The sequence below is a fragment of the Astatotilapia calliptera genome, unplaced genomic scaffold, assembly GCF_900246225.1.
Source record: "Astatotilapia calliptera unplaced genomic scaffold, fAstCal1.2 U_scaffold_1, whole genome shotgun sequence".
Classification (NCBI taxonomy): domain Eukaryota; kingdom Metazoa; phylum Chordata; class Actinopteri; order Cichliformes; family Cichlidae; genus Astatotilapia; species Astatotilapia calliptera.
The window spans coordinates 1,539,948-1,565,786 of record NW_020535618.1 but is presented as its reverse complement, the minus strand read 5'-3'; the positions used below and the strand labels follow the sequence as shown (position 1 = coordinate 1,565,786).

The window sequence follows — 25,839 nt, the reverse complement described above, 5'->3', positions numbered from 1 at the left end:
CACAATATTAAAAAAGGACAAATACACTGAATAATCAGCAAGAAGACTTAACTTACCACTCTCAAGATTATCACTGAAACTCCTGTCACGTGAAAATGGCTGTGGAAACTGGGAACGCTTCCTCGGTTGTGTAAATACGAATAATATGGAGTAGTTCAGCAGTTTTATTATGAGAAGAGTATGCACTGTCAGCAATTTGTCATCAATGTTATTCTGAAGACGTTGATGTCAAACTTGTGTCAAAGTCTAAATGTCTAAATACAATGTTTGTTATCACAGAATGAAAACTGGCCTTGCAGCATGTTGACATGGTATAACTTTTATTATATTTTTTAGTTGTAAAAGTAACACAATTATTTATTTATTTATTTATTTTCTACAGTACTCTAATATTATGCATTGCATTATACATATTATGTGTGGGAGGTGATGGGGAAGTACACAACATAAAGAGCACACACGGGTAACTCCCTTAACTCTGTGAGGTCTAGGTCATCAGTGACGACCCCAACCTGAGCCCCAACACGAAACACAATCCTATGATTTGAATTTCAAAGACTTGGGAGAGCAGTTTTTATAAAGCAAACGTTCCATATTTTGACTTTAAAAGGTTAGTTTAATGGTGACCCCTCTACTGTTAGGGTCAGGGTTTCATTAGAATCCACTATTTTATTTAGGAAACAATAGAAAAGCTTTTACCAGAACAAATATAATGAGATTCACTATTTGAAAAGTTTGTTTATTTAGCATGGGTCAGAATAAACCCAACATTGACACTAGATGGGTTGCTGTAGACCTGATGGATTTCAGAGCAACACAAATGAGTATAAAGTTAATGGAAACTTGAGCTTGAAAAAAAAAAATACTTTCAGTGGCTTTTTCTTGCTGACAGGTCTCTGACCAAACGGCTTCCTGTTCGTGTCTGAGTGGGAGGAAACATGTCAGCAAATAATGCATCGTACATGCAGAGCCTGTTGTTATGTGTCTTCATTGTTGCTGTCAGTTCATCCCTGTGAGTCATCTTGAAATACCACCAACATGTGATGTGAACTTTTGTCTTTAGTACTGCTGGTGCAGGTGTTCATGGCTGTGAGCTGATGTGATTTAGTGAGCGGAGAATGAGTTTAGAACTGGTGCGATTGGTCCTTCCTCCCCATTTAGTTCATCGGTCCATTCCAATCACAATAAAGCACCATTGCATGGCATTTTAGATGTGGCTCCTGAATGGCAGCCATGGAGGGTGTGAGCAGCTGATTGGTCAGTTTGGAGTTGCCTCGTCGTCCTCCAGAGCTTCGGAGATCATTACGCAAAGATTGGCGAATGAGGGACGGTCCTCTGTCCTCTGCAGAGAGAGAGAAAAGACAAAAGATATTTGAATACAGGACTTTTACATGTTTATATCATGTAAGAGGATGGGTTCTCGTATCACGAGACATTTCCAATTATCCATATGAAAAAGCATTTTTAAATGAGTCAATGTTCAGCTTTTGTGCATGTACCAAAAAACTCAATTAAAAAAAATTTGGGAGTTTTTCTTGTTCTAGTCATTCATGTTTGCGTTGTTGTATATTTTAATAACAATGATTGACACATAATCCCAGGGCAACGAGGCGCTCTCACTTCTCCATTAGTAAACCACTGTTAGAATCAGCTGAGCTAAAGAGGTCAATAGAGGTTAAAAAGCAAAACAAAACAAATTATTGCATTATGATTTTTGTGTTTCATGCAATGTGTTCCAAGGTAAAGTGTTATTGTAATCTAGAACTGCAACTATTCACAGAGTAAGATGATTATAAAAAATTCTAAGCACTAAATCTTTGTTTTGATGCTTCGTTTAGGGCAAGGCTTGGTAGCACGCCATTGTCACCATGGAAACGTGAGTGTTTCACCCACATTCGTGACTAAAAACAGACCTGCAATACAAACGTATTTCAGAGCAATGTGTGAATAAAAAGTTTGACAACATTAAGCCCACACAGCCTCCAGCTTTAAACATTAACACTCATAACACAACAGCAGCGATGATGACACTGCCACAGTTTAACGTGGAGCCGGAGTCTGTTTACACACCGGAAGTGCAAAAAGGCGGAGCCGTTACTCCATCCACCGCCGTTTGTTTTACGAAGAGAAAAATCTGCAGTAAGCTTTCAGATGTTGTATAAAAATATGCAGAAGAACCTTTAACATGGTCTGATATCATGTTTAAATTATACAGCTTGCTGAAGGCTGATGACAGCCATCCTATTTTACATGGAAGTGAACAGCGGTGAGTCTAAAGGGGGGCATACGGTGTACTAGACCATATTAATTTGAATACTTTTGTAACATTTTTCAGATTGAGTAAGTAAAATAATATAAAATCCTATCAATATAAAAATAACAGCTAAAAAATACATTTAAAAAATAAAAAATTATAAGAAACGAGCCTCATATGAAGAATTTACTTTCCATTTTTTACTCACCTCATACCAACACATCTGCATGGTGTCATAGATGGCAGGCTTGGCCATTTTGGGCCTGTACAGGCGATGACCCTGTGTAACTAATGTCACCACCTCATGGTTGGGGCTTTGCTCAAATGGCATCCGACCCTCTGTGAAGACCTCCCACATCAACACACCTGGAGACCCAAACACAGAGAGGCGATTTTTTTTTATGAGCGCTGAGAAAATTTCTGTCTGTTAAACTAAGTGGAAAAATGTTCCAGCTCACCGTATGACCAGACGTCCGACTTGCTGCTGTATTTGCAAAAGTTAAAGACTTCAGGAGGTGACCACTTCACAGGAAACTTGGCGCCCGATGAGCTGGTGTACTGATCATCTAACACGTATCTGCATTTAAACCATTTAGTGATATCAGACGCTTTTATTTTCTATCTGCTGACTTGATGCGAGTCATTTATAACTGGAGGGAAACTTGTACCTGGTCATGCCAAAGTCAGACACTTTCACCACTAGAGAGTCGTTTACCAGACAGTTTCTGGCTGCCTTTAGAAAACGAAGAACAACAGAAGAGGATGGAATCAAAACATATGACTAAAAGTACTTAGCAGCTCAATTTACTTAGTGATGGATTTAACAGTTTCCCAACGATAAGCCAAGCTTGAAGTTACCAAGTCTCTGTGGATGAAGCCGTTGGCTTCCAGGTGTGCCATGCCCTCGCAGACATCCAAACAGATACTCAGCAAGCACCCCTGGTTAAAGCTGCCCCGCCGCTGCCTGAGGTAGTTCAACAGGCAGCCCTGCTCCATGAACTCCGTGACAATGTAGATTGGCCGCTGCTGGCTGCACACCCCATACAACTGTACCAGTTTGGGGTGGGACAGTTTCCTGGAGAGGGGAGTTGGTTTTGTTAAATGGAAATGACATTTTCCAAGCAGCAGTTTCAAATATTTATTGGTCAAAGAGGCTCAAATGTGAAGAGTCGGTTACAGATTTCAGTTCCTCCTTTGTCATATTTGATTGCTTCATCATTTCTCTACTTGTTCTGAGACAACCTTCTACTTGACGGAGAATAGATAAGGAAAGCTCCTTTTGGCTGCTCCCTTTTTCGCAAGCGGTCACCACACTAGGTAGCTCCACATGTTTGATGTGGCAGATTTTCACACAGTGAAAGGATGTGTCGTCTCCCAGGACAAAGCTGGAATCTTTCACTTATGAGGTGAATTTGTAAACCACTATAAACTATGGAGGCACATAGATAAGGTGTAGGTGAAATATTGCTGTAGGACTTTTTAAACTCCACCAGGTGGTAGAACAGGTGAAGGACGACTTCATCTGTGCTGTTTTTGAATAGACCTGCAAAAATCCCTCTTTCTCACACCATTTCCTCATCCAGTATGACTTTGGCCTTTTCCTTACTTACATCATAACCTTGGCCTCCTCAATGAAGTCTTCCTCATACATGGCTCCCTCCTTTAACGCCTTGATGGCCACTTTGTGTTGAGCTCTCCACTTGCCGAGCCTCACTACTCCAAACTGACCGCAGCCCAGCTCCTTCATGAAGGTTAGTTCATTGGGGTCAATCTCCCACTTTTCTGAAAGGAAAAAATGTCAAACATTACAAGAGCACACGATAACTCCTACCAAGACATTGTTCGTGATATTTGTCGTTCTTGAGTAAACTCTAGTCTGTACTCAAGCTAGCATCAATCAAGCAATGGTTAATTTTTAATGTTAGTTCAATAAAGAGCAAAAAGGGTAAAAAAGAAAGAGCATTATTTGTTTAAAGATACACAGTTCATCGTATAGACTCACCATAGCTGAAGCCAGCAGTGGATGGAGCTGATTTGTCTTGTTTTCCAACAGGATATCTCAACCTGGCTACAAGACCTAAGAGAGACATGTAGAGAGATATAAATGTAAACTTTACCAGAGAGCCCTTCATGATAGGCTAAGAGGGGAGCCCAGAAAAGGAAGCTTTCCGTCACATTTATCCACATTCAACATTTTTGAGTCATTATCTAGGTCGGTATAGGTGAGGCTTAAATGATACTTCAAAGCTTTGCCTTTATTCTCAGCTGTCAGAGTTGAACAGTTATCATGATGGCAGCAGTCGACACAAATAAGCACAAATTCATAAGTTCACAAATTGTTCTTTTCAGAAAACTGTGCAAACGAGCTCGAACTTTCTACCGTTTCTCAGATGCACGATTGCATCACTCTATGAACTGAACTTCTTTTGACCTGTGACTAGAAAAAGCAAGCGCGATGGCAGACCTGCCTTGGGGCGACAACAGCAGTTGCCTCAAGGCACTTTATGTTGTAAGGTGAAAACCCTGCAATATCCTACTACTATACATACTACTTTCAGTAGTGAGATAAAACTGCTCAAATTAAGTCTAAGTACTGTGTAATATTAATTTTCTTTAAAACTGAAAATGGTAAGTACAAAGAACCTAAAGAACTTCTTTTTAAACTGTACACAATTTAACCCCTGTTACAGATTTGCAGTTGGGATACAGTACCCTTGACTGGATAAGTGGAAGATGATGAATGGATGGATGGACACAACTTTCAATAAGTTGCAAGAATAATTCTCAATTCCAGCCAAATCTAATGTTGTCAGAAAACAATTTCTTTCTACATTAATACCTTTATACATCATATCATATTATAGTATTTATTGCAAAGTGTTGGGCAAATTACTTTGAAAAAGTAATTAGTTATAGTTAGGAAACCTCTTCCCGCTCCACCACAACCACCCACACATGCAGGGCCTTGGAGTAGGGGTATGTCACCAGGGTGCAGAGGAGGATACCACCCCCCCCCTCTGTCCCCTTCTGGCTGCCTCTGCCTCAATTTTATCTCACAACTTAGACATTCACATTAGTCACACTCTCATAACACATACATATAGGATCTTGGGGGTGGGCACGATACATGGATTCCAAAAGACCATCAGGGTGTAGACCTCACCCCTGGCATCGTTGCCCACCTCTCAATTTTAAATACACGTAGACATTGAGGGCTAACAGGAGGGACCATGCGTTTACCTGCTGCTCTCTGGCAGGTAGCTCCAAGCCCTCCTGGGTTTTAAATGCACCTTAGAACACACATGCATCAACACTACAATGAGCGGGTGGAGGGAGGTTTGGAGTCTTCTCTCACCCCCGTTCTCTGCGACCTGCTGGAGCGGGGGGGCTAGGAGGAGGAGTTGGCCGTCCGACTGCGGTCTGGAGTGTGGGGCCTCCCTGCTGCTGCGGAGTCGGGGCGGTCTGCCTCCCCCCACCGCAGGGAAAAGGGTAACACCACCTGGGTCTGGGTGCAGTTCCCCCCTCCAGGGGCAAGGGTACCTAGACCCGGTTCGTAGAGTACGCTTGGGGAGTGTGATCGTGTGTACAGCGTCTCTTTATGTCTGTCTCCACGTTGGTTGAGTGTGGAGTGAGTGCATATGAGAGCATGAGGGTGGGAATGGATGTTTGTGTCTGTGTGTGCCTGTATTTCTGTGTCTATATGTCAGGTTGGATGTCAGGCGCCACCTCTCTGGAGACACCTCAGGCCCTCCAAGGTTTGGAGACCTATCTCTCCCTACCACCACTTCCCTGCCAGTGGCGGACTCCCTCAGACATCGGTGCGTTGGTGGTTCTTTGTGTCCGGGGATGGGCGTCCAGTTACACACCGGCTCACTCCTTGGCGGCCGCTTATCGGGGCCTGGAGCCTGGGGCTCGCTCGGGCCACTTCGGAGGTGGGGTGCCCCCGGCCTCTCGGCCTGGGGCTCGGTCACTCAGGCACGGCTGGCTGCCGGCGGAGCTCACGGGCGCGTCACTGCAACTCCCCCTGGCTTCTGCTCCGCGGCTGCTGAGTGAGCCCTCATCTGGGACTCTCCTCAGCTCTTTCTGGGACAGTGGTGCGGCTGCCCCTCTGTTGGTCTTCCATGTTTTCTTGTGTTCTGGGGGCCTCTGGATGTCTGGAGTTTTGATCTCCTCCATACCTGCTTCATGCCCTGGAGGACGGGGCTGTGGCCCCCCCCACACCCTCTAGCAGATCATTACATGAAGGAACCTTTTAAAAAAACAAGCGCGTCCATGCTCACAGGTGTACACACGGGTGATCACACCCACAAACTACACCCTTTTTGGCTCCTACCTCAAAGCACACTGTGTTCTGTTGATCTTATGTGCTGCACAATAATGTTTAATATTTAGTATTTACTGTCATATTCCCATATATCATTGTGATGCTGTTTATTCTATTACTCTTGTTCTCTTCTGCTTGTTTTCTTTTTTCTTTCTCAGCAGGTGATCCAGGTGATCGATATATGCATTTTTTTCTTTTTTTTTTCTGCCCGTTCTGTTGGTTTTGTCTTTTGCCCTTCTCCCCCGTCCCTCTTCTCAGCTGTTTCTCTTTCCCTCTTTCTTTCTCCCCTTCTTTCCCCCAGTCAAGTCTGTCCCGTATTCAGCAAGTGAAAATAAAATAAACAATAAAAGGTGAATCAAATGGACCATTACGGCAAGGCTGGGATGGTCAGTTTGGTAAAGTAAATCCGTTGGGCATCTTTCTTTGCCTTTAGACAACAATTCTGATGGCAAAAGAGCCAAACGGGACAGGCAAAAAAAAAAAAAAAAGGAGAAAAAAAAGTTATAGTTAGTAGTTACTTCTTCAAAATGTAACTGAGTCCCAATTTTATAAAAGTAACTGATTACTAAGAAAAGTAACTATTGTGATACTTAAAAAAAAAAAAGTTTAACCAGGTCCAGGGTACAATTGGCCGTTTTCGACTACGTTTTACTTCTACATTTTACCTTTAAAAAATATTTACCTTTCCTTTTTTAGTATCATTCTTTTCAGCACAACCTCACATGTCTGAATTTATAATTATTTTTTCATTTTGACATATTGTATTAACACAATTGATCTGAAATCAGACTAAAGGCTTAAAATCTGAGTAGAAAAAAGTGATATTTTACACTGTAAAAAACACAAACATGTTTACTGAATGATTTTTATAACTTGAAATGCAAATATAAACTGTAAATTTTAAAAACGAAGGTTTTGCAAACAACAAAGGTTATATGCAGCTATTTACCTAAAAATGCAGTATTTACAAAACAATCATGTGTTCTGCATCAAATAAGATGGCACTCAAATTATTTGTGCAAGTCCAAAACATCATTTCTATCCACTGTAAGATAAAGAAGAACATCACAAGTCTGATACCTGTAGGCCTGACAGCAGGAGGTGTATCACTCCTCCTGTTTTCCACCTGGAGACAGCATTTACACTGCAATCTGTCTTTGGTGGCTGTTTTGGCAGCAACTGTGATATTCAGCAGTTGCACTATTGTTCTGACACACAAAACAAAACTATCGATTACACTACACAACACAACGCAACAAACTAACTTTAGACTCCAAACACGCTAAAAGTCACATATCTCTCACGTCTCAAAACTCTTTCTCTCTTTCTCTCACTCTCGTCGCTGTCACTCCTTACAAAGTTTTAGAGTTTCTTCCTGCAGTAAACATAACGATAGTATTCAGGAAAAACATTGTAAGTTCACTAAATTAGCTTGAAAAGCATTGACTACATGAAAATAGCCATTTGGACAAGGCTCATCTAAGCCATCAGCAGATGTTGCACTGAAAAAGTGCAAAGTATAATCAGCTGATTTACAGCGATTACAACAGAGAAAAACCCAACAATGTTTTCCCTGCTGAGGTTTTGTTCTCCTGAGTTTGACATGAAGACCCTCAATCACATTGTCCATGAACTCACTGGTGCAAAGAGTGGGCAGCGAGTACCTGTCAAAGAAAAAAATGTCAACCTGCTGCTGACCAAACAGGAAGAAGACGCCCTCTGGAACACTTCAAAGAGACCCTGAACCAGTGCATTCTCTCTCCCCTACTCTTCCTTCTCAACATCAACTTTGTTTTGCGGACTGCCATGGCCATGGATGGCTTTGGGATACCTTGGCATCCACCAACACGTCTGAAGGACCTCGGCTTCATGGATGACATCGCTGATGGCTGACATCCAGAAGAACATGAAAACCATGACATCAAACTTGGAGCAAGAGCCAAAGTGGGCTTGTGGGTCAGTGGGAACAAGACCAAGGCCATGAGGATTGGTTACATGACAACACAGGACCCCATTATGGTAGCACTGCAACCGCTGGAGGAGGTGAATCAATTCACCTACCTGGGCAGCATCCTTGCAAGCAACAGAGATGCTGACCATGAATGATGTTGTGTGTCGGAGAGCAACCATCGGACTGCAACACGTCCCCTCCATGGCATTGTGACTTAGCGGACAGTGCACTTTGGAGGTCACATTCTATGTCAATTCCCGCAAAGACTGCCCAAGATTGCCATCACGTGGAACCCTCCCCATGGAAGACGCAAACCAGGCCACGCCCATACAAAAAGGTGGAGGACTTTCATTGATGATTTACGTGCCTTAGACATTGCATGGGATGAGGCCAGCCGCAGCTGATCGAGTACGCTGGCGGGGATTTGCCACCCAATGCGGACAGGGCGACCAAAGTAAGTCTCCTGAGTTTTGAAAAGCAGGGATCAAAATAAATAATCAGCTGATATGCATAAAATATCATTTATATTTTTACCAGAACAGTACTTCGTCCCATCTCTGTAACACAGGGTTAGTGTTAGGGGGTGGGTCTGGGGCACGTCACTGTCACCATTGATGTTTTAGGCCTCAGAGGGTCAGAAAAGCACCGTAATGCATTTAGCTTAAGTCACTGTTTAATAGTCTACACAAATTGTGTGTTGGTTACCTGCTGCATTATGTTTGTGGTATTCGATCAGGTCTGGGATGGAGCTGAAGAGATGTTTCTCAGCCAGGTAGAAGTGTTTTGGTAGGGTTTGTGTCTCCTTGATGTGGTAATGTTTAATAGCTGCACCTCCATCCCTACAAATACAACATAACCACAGTGTAAATCAAGTTGTACCAGCTTTTATTACATAAAACTTATAACTACCACACATGTGCAGAATTACCCTGAAGACTTGGTGTAGAGCGAAACAGTGTAGGTTCCTGGGGTGCTGGAGTTTCTAATAATGAAGGCTCCTTCTTTATCCTGGAGGGCATGGCACAGAGACAAAGGCTGAAAACTAAATAAGATTTTTGTTTAACCTCTCAACATACACCAGGGCACCAACAGACTAGATTTTGGGCTAGGGTTGTTTCAGCCACAAAATAAAGTTTTGACCTTGCAGTTTTTCCTCTTTCAGGATTTTCCATTTGAGCCTTCCAAACAGGCAAAAACTAACTAACCCCAGATGGCTCGGCTACATAGGGCTTGTTAAAAGATAAAAAAAAAAAAAAACACTCCATTCAACCTTAGTTTGATATAATTCATTTTAGCTCAGCCCCTTATAAGCCAACCTTCTACTGATTTGTATATAGAAGAGCTGAGCAGGTGGGTTTCTGTTCAGCTGTTCACAGTAGGTTTTATCACATGGTAGGATTTGTAAAGAATTTATTCGTAAATTAGGGTGGAAAATAAGTATTTGGTCACCTCAAACAAGGAAAATCTCTGGCTCTCACAGACCTGTAACGTCTTTTGTAAGAAGCTTTTCTGTCCCCCACACGTTACCTGTATGAATGGCACCTGTTTGAACTCATCATCTGTTTAAAAGACACCTGTCCACAGCCTCAAACAGTCAGACTCCAAACTCCGCCATGGCCAAGACCAAAGAGCTTTCGAAGGACACCAGGAAAAGTATTGTAGACCTGCACCAGACTGGGAAGAGTGAATCTACAATAGGCAAGCAGCTTGGTGTGAAAAAATCAACTGTGGGAGCAATCATCAGAAAATGGAAGACATACAAGACCACTGATAATCTCCCTCGATCTGGGGCTCCACGCAAGATCTCATCCCGTGGGGTCAAAATTATCATGAGAACGGTGAGCAAAGATCCCAGAACCACACGGGGGACCTGGTGAATGACCTGCAGAGAGCTGGGACCAAAGTAACAAAGGTCACCATCAGTAACACACTACAACGGCAGGGAATCAAATCCCGCAGTGCCAGACGTGTTCCGCTGCTGAAGCCAGTGCATGTCCAGGCCCGTCTGAAGTTTGCCAGAGAGCACATGGATGATACAGCAGAGGATTGGGAGAATGTCATGTGGTCAGATGAAACCAAAGTAGAACTTTTTGGTATAAACTCAACTCGTCGTGTTTGGAGGAAGAAGAATACTGAGTTGCATCCCAAGAACACCATACCTACTGTGAAGCATGGGGGTGGAAACATCATGCTATGGGGCTGTTTTTCTGCCAAGGGGACAGGACAACTGATTCGTGTTAAGGACAGAATGAATGAGGCCATGTATCGTGAGATTTTGAGCCAAAACCTCCTTCCATCAGTGAGAACTTTGAAGATGAAACGAGGCTGGGTCTTCCAACATGACAATGATCCAAAACACACCGCCCGGGCAACAAAGGAGTGGCTCAGTAAGAAGCATTTGAAAGTCCTGGAGTGGCCTAGCCAGTCTCCAGACCTCAACCCCATAGAAAATCTGTGGCGGGAGTTGAAAGTCCGTGTTGCTCGGCGACAGCCCCAAAACATCACTGCTCTCGAGAAGATCTGCATGGAGGAATGGGCCAAAATACCAGCTACTGTGTGTGCAAACCTGGTAAAGACCTATAGTAGACTTTTGACCTCTGTTATTGCCAACAAAGGTTATGTTACAAAGTATTGAGTTGTATTTTTGTTATTGACCAAATACTTATTTTCCACCCTGATTTACGAATAAATTCTTTACAAATCCTACCATGTGGATTCATGGATTTTTTTTTTCACATTCTGTCTCTCACAGTTGAAGTGTACCTCTGGTGCAAATTACTGACCTCTGTCATCATTTTAGGTGGGGGAACTTGCACAATCGGTGGCTGACTAAATACTTTTTTGCCCCACTGTATTTCTTGTCTGCATGTTTCATGCTGTCAAGCCTGTGTTGTCATGTCTACATCTCTGTTTCCCCTTTTGAAGAGTCAAGTGTCTTCACGTTCTATGCGTTTTGTTTTACTTCCCCTGTGGTGTCTCTGGCTGTGTCCCAATCCAGCGACCGCACGCTCCGTAGTGCGCATTTGGAGACCGATTACGCCACAGCGACACGATGACGGCTGTCCCAATTCGAAGTGTTCTCCAATTTGAGGGGTGAGTCCGGTGTAGACTTTGTGGTCCCATATATCCCACAATTCATAGCGCGGTGGTGGGTGTGGATATTTTCTTTGGAAAAAAACGGCAGATGGCTGAAATGGGGTTAGTTTTGCGAGATCTCGCAAAAGTCCGTCTTAATTTTTTTTTCTCCCATGTCCCCTGCGGGGCTCCGTATGAATGTTTAATAAAGAAGAACATTAAAACATTACTGTTGGCCACATGTCGGCAAAGTTATGTGACATTAGTGATGTTTGTACTTGCAGCGTTAACTTGGTTTTAAAGCCTTTACGTTTTATATTCAGTCAGTCATATATCCACAAACACAACAAACTGAAAGTCAGTGATGCTGCTCGGTTTGCAGTCCTGAATATCACGGCACAAGCAGGATTCACTGCACGGTTAATGTTAGCTATGTTATATTGCTGCCTCTGTTCGGTGGTGTGTTCATATACCTCTTGTCATAGTTATCATTGCTGTCATAGTTGATTCATAGTTCCTCAGCCTCTTCACAATTTGTCAGAGTTATTTAGTTTTCCCAGTTTAGGTTTAGTTTAGTTTTGCCCAAGTTTAATCTCGGCTTGTTTTTCTGTTTATTGTGTATCAGCCCCAATAAAGGCTCGCTTTTTGTTTAACTTCAGTTCAGTTCTCCCGTGTCTGCTTTTGGGTCCGTTCATTAAACACACCAGCTGCTCAGCTGTGAAAGTGTGCCTGTAATTACCATATTAGAGATATCCCTTCTTTCTGACATCATAGAAAGCAAAGAGCAAACATGCCTGAAACTTTGCAGACTAAACTTTGTAGTTTCACCAGTAAAACAGTTACCAGAACATGTCACTGACAAACCATCTATGATTAGGCCTTATATTTGATTAACATCCACCTCTTTTACAATAAAATGCTAACCTGTGTGGAACTCTTAAATGTAAATACTTTGAAAAGAAAAACTGAAAGGCCAAAATGCATGAGACTAGACTGAAATCTAACATTTTCTAGTTTGTGGACACCATATAGCTAAGTAGAACCCATTTTAACATTAAACAGTTTGCCTGGCGGCTATTAAGAGGTTGACGGATTCCACAAGTTTAAAATTCAAGACTTTTCTAATCCACACAACAGTAATTTCTGTTATCTCAGTCACCTTAGTCAAAGAATCCAGAAAACTGGAAGGGCTGAAAATATCTAAATTTGTGTTTTCTTAAGAACAGATTTCGTTCAGCAACATGCTATCACTAATATCACCGTCTCTAAATCATAGAAGTACGTATAAACAGGGAGGGAATAAAGACAAAGAACCAAAGGAAGGAAAGAGAGCCTAACCTCCTTCCTCAGCAGCTCCTCAGCTTTATTCCTGTTGACATTTTTATTGTACCAGCTGGAACAAACAAAGAAAACACAACATGAGACTCTAGTGCTCTGCCTGCTTTGTGAAGCACTATCAGCTGGCTGAATCCAAACATCAAGAGTGAAATAAGCGTTTACTGGAAGATAGCATGACTCACAGTGAACTTTACGATTCAACTGCAAATACATTTACTTCAAGAGTACAACATCAGCCTCCAAATGATCGAAATATCTCTTCTACAGTTTTTGATCAACTTACAGTGGCAAAACCTAGATTTGCTATTTCACCAATGACATTGTGATGGTGTCTCAGGAAAGCTGAAAGTCAACCATGAGAGTTTCAATTTTGGTTTAGTTTCACTTCATTTATAGTGTTTTTAGCATTTTTCGTTAATAAATGTTCAAGATTCGTTTAATTTTAATTAACCCTGGGACCTACCATAGACCTAACTTACCATAGAACCAAGTTCGCCAGAGCTTATCTTTACATTTTTACATGCTGTAGTGCCATTTTTGGGAGCATTTCAAGTTGCTATACATCAATACAACCATTGTAGCCAAAATTTTAATAATGTGTATGCATTAAGTGCATAGTAATTACATAAATTGCAAAAAATTGCAAAAAACTGCAAAACAATTGAAAATTGTTTTTGTTTTTCTGTTTTTTATACATATATTTCTAGTTAGAGAAATTTAAGAGGTTTATCCCTCAAAACTGTAAATACAAAAAAGTTGCACAAAATTGTTTCAAACAACAGGAAATTTATTTTGAGTGTCTTTATAATTTTATTTTTGAGATACACCAATTTGTATATACTGCAGGAAAAACGAAAATAAATATTATGATGCAAATTTGCAAAAAAAAAACAAAAAAAACCCAGCATGTGCATCAAAATAAACTATTTCCAGCAGTGCAATATGAGTTCTAAGCATCCCAGAAACGACACAGAAAAGCATAAAGTCTAACATGAATTTGAAAAACACCAGTATAGGCTTATAAGGCCCTGAAGGTAAAAAATTTAAAAACTGTTACGCAAAACGGAGCGTGCTGCTCCGTTCGGCTTTAAAGGGTTAATTTTGTAGATCAAATTGTAAGATTTAAGAAGTTGTCTATAGGACAATAATACAACACAATGCAAGTGTGTGACCTCTACTCATACAGATGCTGGTTTTATCATAAAGGTCTAACTATTAAATATATAACTATCACAGCTTTGATCAGAAATCTACACTTTAACTTTGGAAACCTGTATAACCTGTAAGATGTAATTAAGTAAACACAGTTAACTTAAGCAAATAACCACATATCAAACTCAATTCAAATGTGGCGTTGCCCAAGACTACTTTTCCCAACATGTGTTTAACTGCTTGGTGGTTGGCCATGCTTTCAGTCCATAGAAAGTGTGCTTGTGTAGACTCAGTAAATGCCAAATTTCAAAAACCCTGTATTAACAAGGTCCAGACATTAGGATTCAGCCAGCCATTAAACTCAAACTGTAACTGGGAAATGATTAACACACTCACACATATTGGACCAAGTTTCCGGATTTTTTCTCAGTTACATAGTTACTTGGAATGTATCCTTCCTCACTGTGAAAAAACACAAACAAACTACCACATCACCACAACACACAAAGACATGAGAAACTAGGTGGTAAAACACAGAAATACAGCGTGAACTCACTTATACTTGTTGCGTGCCCTGTACCAGTTGACGTCACACTTATCCACGATGACATACTCTTCCCCTTTCACCAGACTCAGATCATGAGGCTCCATGCCGGGGAAGTCATACATAGCCACGACCACCTCCTCTTCCTCAGCCTCCTCATCGTCTTCCTCATCATCTTCGGGGGTCGGGGGGGCAGGAGGAGGAGTCCGACGCTGAGGAGGAGTAGGAGTGACTACAGGCTTGCAGCTCCTGGCTTATACTGATATATTGGTAGTACGTGTGTGTACGTGTGTGCGTGTGCACATGTGTGTGTGTGTGTGTGTGCACGTGTGTGTGTACGTGTGGTTACCCTCTCTTTTTTACACTTCTCTCCAGGAATCGGGGGTAGAGGTTTTCTGGAAACTAAAAAAAAAAAAAAAAAGGAACAGAAACAGCGAGTCAAGCATGAAGTTTTTACATTTTCGCATTCAGTTTCATCTTCACCATCATCTCTGCTTTCAGTTCACACTGACCTCTTGACCCTTCTGCTTCTGGTCACCAGTGATGTGGCTGATCAACAGCTGTTGATCAGCCACATCACTGCGGCGTAGTGCACTAGTCAACGCCTCAGCTTTTAAGCTATAAATGCAATTTCCTGTTTTTGTCTTCTCACTTGGTGAATCAAGGGTTTCAAAATGTAATAAAATAACCATGACAACGGAGCAACTCAGTTTTATCTGAAAACCTTTACTGTGAAAGGTTCACCGACTTTTACAAATGTATTCTACTTACTGTGCGAATGAGTTTGAGGTACTCTACCAAAGTGTATTAATGTAGTTATCGCTACATTTCACTGATGACTGGAATCACTTTGCAAACTCAAAGGTTTACATTTAAAGAAATAGTTGGTTTATTGAAGCACTGTAGCTTCAACTGTGTGTGTGACTATACAAAACTATTAGGCTTTATCTGGGGCACTTAAATGCTATTCAAGTACAACTCAGCTGCCGGTGGCCTCTTACCGCTCCACGAGGGAGTATTTTAACATACTGACTCACAGTGTGGTAAGCTGGTTGCCCAGCAGCTGTCGAAGAGTGTAAAAAGGCTACAAATGGTCATTAGCACAGGCCACAAAATTATTGGCTGTCATCCTTCTCTCTCCTAGATATTGTTACCTCGCCAGAGGCCAAAACATTGCCTGAGACTGCGGCCACTCTGGCCACCAGGGACCTGTAACATCTGTCCTCATGTCACTGGCTCAGACACTGAGAACTAGGACTAATAGACCATGAACGGTTTCTTCTATAAGGCCATTACCACTCTCTTACAAAAAGCAGGTGTGCTGCATTCAAACACTGTTGGAATTACATTCTCACTATATGTTTTTATGTTTATTTTTTTATATATTGCCAAAATTATTGTAGTCTCCTAGGCACATAGACATGCAGGCTGCTGTTACAAACATTTGTGAAATAATGGGTCGCTCTCAGGGGTCCAGTAATAACATTTTCTCGCTACTAAATATTCCACAGTCAGCTGTTAGTGGTATTATCACAAAGTGGAAGCGATCGGAGACGACAGAACACAGAGGTCGCCAACTTTCTGCAGAGTCAGTCACTGCTGACCTCCAAACTTTGGGGGTGTCCAAATTCATGGGCTGCATCCTCCTGAGGCCGCATTTGTAGACCGATTACGTCACAGCGACACAATGAAGGCTGTCCAAATTTGTAGACTCCTCCAAATGCAGCCAACAAATGCGTCCTCCTTTTCCCCAAATTTGAAGGATGGGTCAGGTGTATCCTTTGTGGCCCACCATATCCCAGAATTCAGAGCATGGCCCAGCCAATTCCAGTTTTAAGTTTTAATAAAACTGCCACTATTAAGTTTTAATATTACTCTTATTACTCTTTCTACTCTTATGACTTTTAGCAAATTTTCAGGTGAGAATGTAGCTGTGTAAACTTCAAATATCTGCTTGGCTAATTAAGATATCATATAATTGCAAAAGTCCTCCGACGTTTTCAGAGACGTCTGTTATTCACTAGCTCGAGAGCTCGCCGGGAGCTCGAGGGTCACTAGAGCCGCAGAGAACGGCACACATCATTTTCAGATCACCACGGTCTTTCGCTACTCAGGTTAAACGCAATATATAAGTCACTTAGACAACCTAGTTTGGTTTTTTTCAGTGTTTTATTTGTTCAGGACTAAATCGGTTTGGCTGAGATAAAAGTTATTAGATTAGATTAGATAGCTGAATGTGAAAACAGAAACAGGAAACTGATGAAACAGAAGTGTGAGGCGGTCGAGAATTTACGCCAGTGTCCTGTTATATTTTAGATAGCAAGGAGCAGACGGCTGAGTTTATTAAACTCCACCAAGACAGCGGTGACGCTAATCTGAAGGCTAGACCGTCCCATTTCACAGACGTTTACTTCATGCTCCTACCTGTGTGGGAACAGTTTGTTTGTGGCACCCTCCTGTTCAAATATGACTGTGCACCAGTGCACAAAGCAAGCTCCATAAAGACATGGATGAGTTATGTGTGGATGATGTGGAAGCTCTTATAGCTGCAAAGGGTGGGCTGACATCATATTGAACCCTTTGGATCAATAATGTTACTCAAGGCAGATGAGCAATTACGTTTGGCAATAGCGTATTTATTTATTTTTATGTCACATGACAATAATGATTTGCGCATTCAATGTGGACTCGGACACTTTATAGCACAGCTACCTCGTTCACATTATGTGCACGTGGCTTTGTGGTGTAGCTGATATCATGATCTAAAAATGTAACATGCAACTGTTACTCTGGGACATGAAAGCTCATTGTATCATAAATACAATGTCAAAAAAAGGCTTTCTGTTTTATTCTATTCCAGCATACAATGCACAGAATGAATTTTTAATACACAAATTATTCAGCAAATATGAAAACTGGTATTTACACACATTTTGTGGATTCTATGTGAAGCTCGGGGGCCAAAACTGTGAGCCAAAAAGACACTATAAAGGTCTGTAGCATTTAATGTTAACACACTGAGGTAGAATTTTGGAGTTAGTTAGTTTCCAGTATTATGCAACTGATGTGATGTGGTTGGTGCTAGCTCACACTGAGCTGACATAAAATGAGTGCAGCGCAAGGACATCAGCTTAGCAAACAGCTAAGATGTGTGGCTAATGTAAGCTAAACCTTGCTTCAGATCTGGGTCAAAGTGTCACCCCACAGGTTTATGAGACTGGTTTGTTCTTTATGAAATCGTGACTGTTAAACATGGATAAAAGGCATCATTTTCATTGGAGGGGGGCTGGTTGAAGCAGTGTGTGCTTTGCAGCTTCTTTGTAGACATTCTGGACAGCCCGCCTTCGTTACAAGCTCCATTTGAAGGATAATTATTTTTCCACAGGTTGTTATTAACCATAAAGTTAATAACAAAGTCAAGAGACAGGAAGTCTAGATGGAGCACAGAAAGCAAACATGAGCGTCAGGCACTTACTGTCTTCTAACGGGTTGTACTGCTCGCACCCCAGTGCTTGTTTTTCTGCCTGGCGGCAGCAGAGCCACAACCCATCCTGCCAGAACTGAGGGTGAAACTTCACCAAGACCTCTGCATTGTCTTTGATCTCTGGATACACACACACAAACACACAAAAGTTCAACAAAACCAGGTCTTTCCTGCTGCTTCTCTTTGAATTTTTATGTCTAGATTATCTGAGACTGGTTTTCCTTGATAAGCTGTATATAAAGTTAGGTTGATAAACTGCATCCGCCATCACTAAAGCTGCAGCTGAAGTACAGAACTTTAGCTTTAATTTAGAGATGAACAAAAGCACTTTGTGAAATGTTTAAACTGCAGCTACAGTTGTAGTGACAGCTTGAAGTGAGGAACTCATGACTGTCACAAAAGGATGGGTTTCCTCTTTTGTCATCCCTTGCCAGACGTTTAATGCAGCTGTTTTCAGTTGTTCGTTTGTGGGCCTTCCTGCCTCAGTCAGTGCAGAATATTCCACTCCTTTACCTTAAAAACATTTGGTTTTCTTTAACTGGAGGTTTTGGGTTGTTGTCTATCTGTGCTTCCAAGCGGCATGAAGTCAACTTTGCAGCAGTTGACTGAATCCCTTCATCTAGCTCCTTCCCCACATCGTTACTAAATGCAAGTGACCTATTGCCACTGTAAGCCACATGTTTTCAGGTGCTGTTGTATACTCCAGATCATAAATCATTCCAAGCCCTGTTCTTACTTTTTTTCCCCCCATATTTCTGGTACGAGTTCATTTTAATGTCACCTGCTCAAAAAAAGCAATTCTGTCCAGGTTTGGCTGGTCCAGATTTTTTTTTACTACTTTAATTTGGCATTTCCGTTCTTAAGGATGATTCATGGTTCATAAATCTTGCATTCAGTATTTTCTCTTACCAAGTTTTCTCTGGAAAATAAAATATCTACCACTTGGAGGGTGCTCTTTATTAGGTTGAATGTTCTTAAGAGTTTGTCTTTATCATGCTAAGGATCCTGTGATCCTCTACCAGTGTAGTCTCGTGTGACCGTCTGGGTGTTTTTATGTTATCTTTTTTTTTTTTAAATTCTCAATATGCACCAGATTGATGTTGATGTGGTCATTTCTAAGGTTACCGATCTCTGATTAATTTATTTTGGCAGCTTTAGGATTGTCTGTTTCATTTGGACTGTGGCTTTCAAATGTAAAAACATCTTTTTGAATCAACTCCAGACCTTTACCTTTTCCATAATTTCAGTATAAATAATGAAAGAAAAGTAACACCAGTCCATGACACAATTTTTTATCGACTGTCCACTTGCTTCCAGTCCATGCGAAAGTGAGGCTACATTTAAAAACGTGTAATTATTAAAGATTTCATCCAACTTGTTCATGAAGATGCTCAAATTAAAGAAAGTTTGAGCGATTTCAATTTCAAACTGAATAAAGCAAAATGAAAGACCCACTTTACGACCCATTGACCCACCCACTGAACTGAATTTGGTGGTGAAAAATGTTTCTTATGTTAATTTAAGAGCTGTTAAAACAGACTGGCCAATTGTGACCGGAGCTCTAAAGTAAGGGTGGGGGTGAACACAACAGGAGGGTTGTCTGTGAAGGTTCTCAGTCATCCAGGTCATCGTAGTCAAAGGAGCTTGCATTGCAAAGAAAAGCGTCTGGACTTCTTTAAGTTGCTTGAAGACGTTTCACCTCTCATCCGAGAAGCTTCTTCAGTTCTAAGGTCAAATGGTGCAGAGTCCCAGATATAAACCTAGTGGGAGTATCCCACCACAGAGGGACAAAAGGACCCCCTGATGATCCTCTAATCATCAGGGGGTCCAGGACTATAATCCAGGACCCCCTGGACTATAATCCAGGACCCCCTGGACTGGATTATAGATGGCAGAGAGTTGGTGTCTGCCATCTATAATCCAGTTTTGAGATCCCTTCCCAGACGCCTTAACGCCCACTCACATCCTGGGCCATCTGACCTCAGGAATTCGCATGATAAGGTGGGGCCAGGTTTCACAATGAACTCACCCGAAACTCTGGCTGATTGGGACCCACGCCCAGTTTCACACCTTGGCTCAGGCGATTAGAGGATCATCAGGGTTGTCATTCACAGTTGAAGCTGGAATATGTAGAGTATCCCCGTGTTTTTGATCTATACTGCAACCAGCCACCTAACCTATAATGATACTGTTTGTATTTATACTCATTGATATCTATTTCCTATGAAAGACTTTGAGATGCACCCATTTATAGTCCTAATGACTGATACTTGCATTGTTTAAATAAAGAGAATTAAATTATTTAGAATAAAAAGATCAACAAAATAAAAAGACCATTGTGACCTCTAGAAGAACATCAGTAATGATACACAGTTCAAACTATAAGACAGAAAAGTGAACTAACCATTGCACTTCTGAGGTTTGAGAAATCAGGTCAAATTACTAAGCAGTACACAGCGCTTCTGTTGAGTAAAATAAATGCTAAATTTCTCATGACAGGAACAACAAGAACAATGGAAACAGTGCAGGGGTGCTGGAAGGTATTTGCATGTGTGAAAACCAGTTTGTGCTTTGTGGTTCAAAGTGTGAAAAAACATCTCTGCAGTACTTCAGATGTCTAAACTCCCAGTGTGAGCTTTCATACCCTACCCCTGTATATATGTGCATTTGCTAGTTTTTCACAGAACAAAACAGGGACTGACCTTCTTTGAGGCTCTGGACCCATCGACTTCTGCTTTCATGACTTGGAGCAAATACATAGAGGGTGTTGGTATCATACACCACCTGGACACAAACACACAGATCTGTCTGCTAACACAGTTTTATGTAGATTTCAAAGCTGCATAGGCATAGTTTAATCTTACAACAAAACAAGAAGCAGTCTGAAAGCCTAAACATACTTAGGAGGTTCATAATGCAACAAGAATAATACACTTTAGACTCAACTTGAAAAAAAGGCAGATGTGAAATGTAAAAGTGTGGTTACAGGTTAAATTTGGCATAATAATTGGATGTAAACTATAATGTGATATTTAAAATCCCCATAAACCAGATATACCAGTTTCATTTCCTAAATGTTCCTGATACAAACAGAGTAAAATTTAAGCATTTAAGCAAGTTTGAGCTTATTCTGCCTTCAAGAACAGGTCAGAGGTCCAAAACGATGTAATATTTTAATTTGTATAAGGGGCTTAGCAAGAAAGTGACTGGACTTCTTTAAGTTTCTTGAAGACGTTTCACCTCTCATCTGAGAAGCTTCTTCAGTTCTCAAACCAAATGGTGGAAAGGCCGAGTTGTCCCATAAAAGGGACGTTGACCCACTATTGATCAACTCAAGAATGGTACTGCATTTGTGTCTACAGGGAGTGCAGAATTATTAGGCAAGTTGTATTTTTGAGGAATAATTTTATTATTGAACAACAACCATGTTCTCAATGAACCCAAAAAACTCATTAATATCAAAGCTGAATGTTTTTGGAAGTAGTTTTTAGTTTTAGCTATTTTAGGGGGATATCTGTGTGTGCAGGTGACTATTACTGTGCATAATTATTAGGCAACTTAACAAAAAACAAATATATACCCATTTCAATTATTTATTTTTACCAGCGAAACCAATATAACATCTCCACATTCACAAATATACATTTCTGACATTCAAAAACAAAACCAAAACAAATCAGCGACCAATATAGCCACCTTTCTTTGCAAGGACACTCAAAAGCCTGCCATCCATGGATTCTGTCAGTGTTTTGATCTGTTCACCATCAACATTGCGTGCAGCAGCAACCACAGCCTCCCAGACACTGTTCAGAGAGGTGTACTGTTTTCCCACCTTGTAAATCTCACATTTGATGATGGACCACAGGTTCTCAATGGGGTCCAGATCAGGTGAACAAGGTGGCCATGTCATTAGTTTTTCTTCTTTTATACCCTTTCTTGCCAGCCACGCTGTGGAGTACTTGGACGCGTGTGATGGAGCATTGTCCTGCATGAAAATCATGTTTTTCTTGAAGGATGCAGACTTCTTCCTGTACCACTGCTTGAAGAAGGTGTCTTCCAGAAACTGGCAGTAGGACTGGGAGTTGAGCTTGACTCCATCCTCAACCTGAAAAGGCCCCACAAGCTCATCTTTGATGATACCAGCCCAAACCAGTACTCCACCTCCACCTTGCTGGTGTCTGAGTCGGACTGGAGCTCTCTGCCTTTACCAATCCAGCCAAGGGCCCATCCATCTGGCCCATCAAGACTCACTCTCATTTCATCGGTCCATAAAACCTTAGAAAAACCAGTCTTGAGATATTTCTTGGCCCAGTCTTGACGTTTCAGCTTGTGTGTCTTGTTCAGTGGTGGTCGTCTTTCAGCCTTTCTTACCTTGGCCATGTTTCTGAGTATTGCACACCTTGTGCTTTTGGGCACTCCAGTGATGTTGCAGCTCTGAAATATGGCCAAACTGGTGGCAAGTGGCATCTTGGCAGCTGCACGCTTGACTTTTCTCAGTTCATGGGCAGTTATTTTGCGCCTTGGTTTTTCCACACGCTTCTTGCGACCCTGTTGACTATTTTGAATGAAACGCTTGATTGTTCGATGATCACGCTTCAGAAGCTTTGCAATTTTGAGACTGCTGCATCCCTCTGCAAGATATCTCACTATTTTTGACTTTTCTGAGCCTGTCCAGTCCTTCTTTTGACCCATTTTGCCAAAGGAAAGGACGTTGCCTAATAATTATGCACACCTGATATAGGGTGTTGATGTCATTAGACCACACCCCTTCTCATTACAGAGATGCACATCACCTAATGTGCTTAATTGGTAGTAGGCTTTCGAGCCTATACAGCTTGGAGTAAGACAACATGCATGAAGAGGATGATGTGGACAAAATACTCATTTGCCTAATAATTCTGCACTCCCTGTATTTGCATTACTACTCATTAACTCGACAGTATGCATATAAAGAAAGAGGTCTCTCTGGTTGCAGGTGAGAGTGTGGTAGTGTGTTTGTACCTGAAAGGGGTATTTGTTCTGGCAGGGGATGACCCCTCCTCCATTCTTGACAATCTCCACACATCTGATGCGACTCACTTCGATGGAGCCCCTCTTGAACTTCTTCTGTTGATGCAAACATCATGTCATTTTTTAATGTTTGCTGTCTTTGTAATATTATCCAACTTGCAGTCTTAGACACTTTGACATTTTGTGCTGACATAGCATATTTGCACATTAGCAGTATTCAAATGATTGTTGAACTAATTTGACATGTAACTCATTTCCTTCAGCAGAATTTTTGATTTAAACTGGGATAAGAGCCCTGTATGCAGCTGTGTGGGCATTCCTGGAAAAACTGAAAGTGAACACTCAGCTTAAAACAGGGTGTTGCTACCTGAACCAACGAGATGTTTAAACAGACATTTTCAGTTTCACAGTTGAAGGGCATAAATCATATTAAAACAATGTAGATTGATGACACTTTCACACCTGTGCAGTACAAATGAACCAGAACCATTAGCTTAACTTAATATAAAAAGAGATAAATGACTATTCTGGCTCAGTGTAACATTACAGAGCTACTGCTGACTCAAATGACTTTAATGTTTTTTGATGAAACACCCACATGTAGCTGCTATTTACTTAAACAAAAGGTTAAAAATCACCATTACAAAGGTTAAAAGTCAGGAGAAAAAAAAGGTACCACAAAAGCAAAATTACAATATGTACCAAAAAGAGAAGAAAAGTCATTTTTTAAAAGGCAATATTTTGATCCAAAGTATCATGCATGAAAAACTGGTATAAAATGACCAAATGCCAAAAAAACTTGGTATAAGAAAAGATGCTTTTCTTCCCTGGAAGTTAGACTTCTGCATCATCTCTGCTGTTGTTGAATTCTCCGAAAGCTTTCACTTCAGCATTCTTTGAAAACCGCGTCTCTCTCTTTAATAATGTCTCTAAAATAACTGCTGAACAGGAGCCCAGCTTGCTGTTTCCAGTTTTCATCTTCAAGTAAGCTGACTGGATACTAAACATGTTTCACTGGCAAGTTCAAACATCTAATTCCCAGACTATGCTATAGGATTATAGTATAGAACCAGGTAAGCATGAACTCTGAACCAGTGCTTCTCCTTATTGTCTGTTATTTGTGTCTTGTTCCTATAAAACATGGCCAAAGTTTCAAAATGAAGTCACTACATGTATGTGAGCCAAAACTCACGTTGTTGACTGTTGTGAGCTCTCCTTTTCTGTCCTTTTTTTCCCCCAATTTTGGTTTTGGATCTGTATGATGTCATAGAGAGGGGATATCCCTAATATGGTCATTAAAACCCACAATCGTTTATTTCTATGAGAGGCAGCCAGTCAGAAGAAGCTCTGTTAAAGTAAGGGTGGCCTTAACTGAAGGGGGTTAAATCAGGTTGGAGGTAGGAGAGACTGTAAAAAAATAAATAAGAGTTGTTTTTGTATTTTAATCATGCAAAATTACTCCAATAAAGTTCAAGAATAAAGTTACAGAGCTGGACATGAGCAGAATAAGTCGGCTTTAAGAAAAAGCAAAAATGATCAGATTGTCAGTGCTTGTCTTCCTCATGATCCATCACAATTCACAGGTTGTTATAATGTCTGAGAACTAAAATCCCTAAAATCCACTGAGATGTCAGGGAGACTTACAGTCACATCATGTACAAATCAATGTTGTTTCACTAAAGTCTAACCAGTACTGTAGGAGTGGAAGATGAACGCTTCACCATCACATAATCTCATCAGTACTAAAGGAGCTAAAAATAAAAATACAACATCCATCCATCCATCTTCATCCGCTTTATCCGGGGCCGGGTCGCGGGGGCAGCAGCCTAAGCAAAGAGGCCCAGACCTCACTCTCCCCAGCCACCTCCTCCAGCTTATCCGGGGGAATACCAAGGCGTTCCCAGGCCAGCCGAGAGATATAATCTCTCCAGCGTGTCCTGGGTCTGCCCCGGGGCCTCCTCCCGGTGGGACATGCCTGGAACACCTCACCCAGGAGGCGCCCAGGGGGCATCCTTGTCAGATGCCCGAACCACCTCAGTTGGCTCCTTTCGATGTGGAGCAGCAGCTGCTCTACTCTGAGCCCCTCCCGGATGGCCGAACTTCTCACCCTATCTCTAAGGGAGAGGCCAGCCACCCTTCGGAGGAAGCTCATTTCTGCCGCTTGTATCCGCGATCTCGTTCTTTCGGTCACTACTCACAGCTCGTGGCCATAGGTGAGGGTAGGGACGTAAATTGACCGGTAAATTGAGAGCTTCGCTTTTACACTCAGCTCCCTCTTCACCACGACGGACCAGTGCAGCGTCCGCATTACTGCAGCTGCAGCCCCAATCCGTCTGTCGATCTCCGGCTCCCTTCTCCCATCACTCGCGAACAAGACCCCGAGATACTTGAACTCCTCCACTTGGGGCAGGAACTCATCCCCGACCCGGAGTGGGCACTCCACCCTTTTCCGGCTGAGAACCATGGCCTCAGATTTGGAGGTGCTGATCCTCATTCCTGCTGCTTCACACTCGGCTGCAAACCGTTCCAGTGCGAGCTGGAGGCCCTCACCCGATGAAGCCAACAGAACCACATCATCTGCAAAAATCAGAGATGAGATTCTGAGGCCACCAAAGCAAAAGCCCTCCGCCACTTGGCTGCGCCTAGAAATCCTGTCCATAAAAATTATGAACAGAACTGGAGACAAAGGGCAGCCCTGGCGGAGCCC

The 25,839-nt window shown here is 41.8% G+C and overlaps 1 protein-coding gene across 1 annotated transcript in view; it reads right to left on the bottom strand.

The window, feature by feature from the left end:
* Positions 1–595: 595 nt before the first annotated feature.
* tec (tec protein tyrosine kinase) overlaps positions 596–25,839 on the bottom strand; it is a 29,052-nt gene continuing 3,808 nt past the window's right edge. The window contains exons 3-18 of the mRNA XM_026160399.1: positions 23,124–23,228; positions 20,825–20,906; positions 18,114–18,242; positions 14,988–15,040; positions 14,651–14,850; positions 14,491–14,556; positions 12,943–12,997; positions 9,458–9,537; positions 9,235–9,368; positions 4,257–4,331; positions 3,865–4,036; positions 3,113–3,329; positions 2,923–2,987; positions 2,713–2,831; positions 2,463–2,620; positions 596–1,342 (exon numbers count right to left, since the gene is read on the bottom strand). Coding sequence (XP_026016184.1) covers positions 1,259–1,342; positions 2,463–2,620; positions 2,713–2,831; positions 2,923–2,987; positions 3,113–3,329; positions 3,865–4,036; positions 4,257–4,331; positions 9,235–9,368; positions 9,458–9,537; positions 12,943–12,997; positions 14,491–14,556; positions 14,651–14,850; positions 14,988–15,040; positions 18,114–18,242; positions 20,825–20,906; positions 23,124–23,228 — 1,794 coding nt within the window. The 3' untranslated portion in view covers positions 596–1,258. The remainder of the gene's footprint in view (positions 1,343–2,462; positions 2,621–2,712; positions 2,832–2,922; positions 2,988–3,112; positions 3,330–3,864; positions 4,037–4,256; positions 4,332–9,234; positions 9,369–9,457; positions 9,538–12,942; positions 12,998–14,490; positions 14,557–14,650; positions 14,851–14,987; positions 15,041–18,113; positions 18,243–20,824; positions 20,907–23,123; positions 23,229–25,839) is intronic.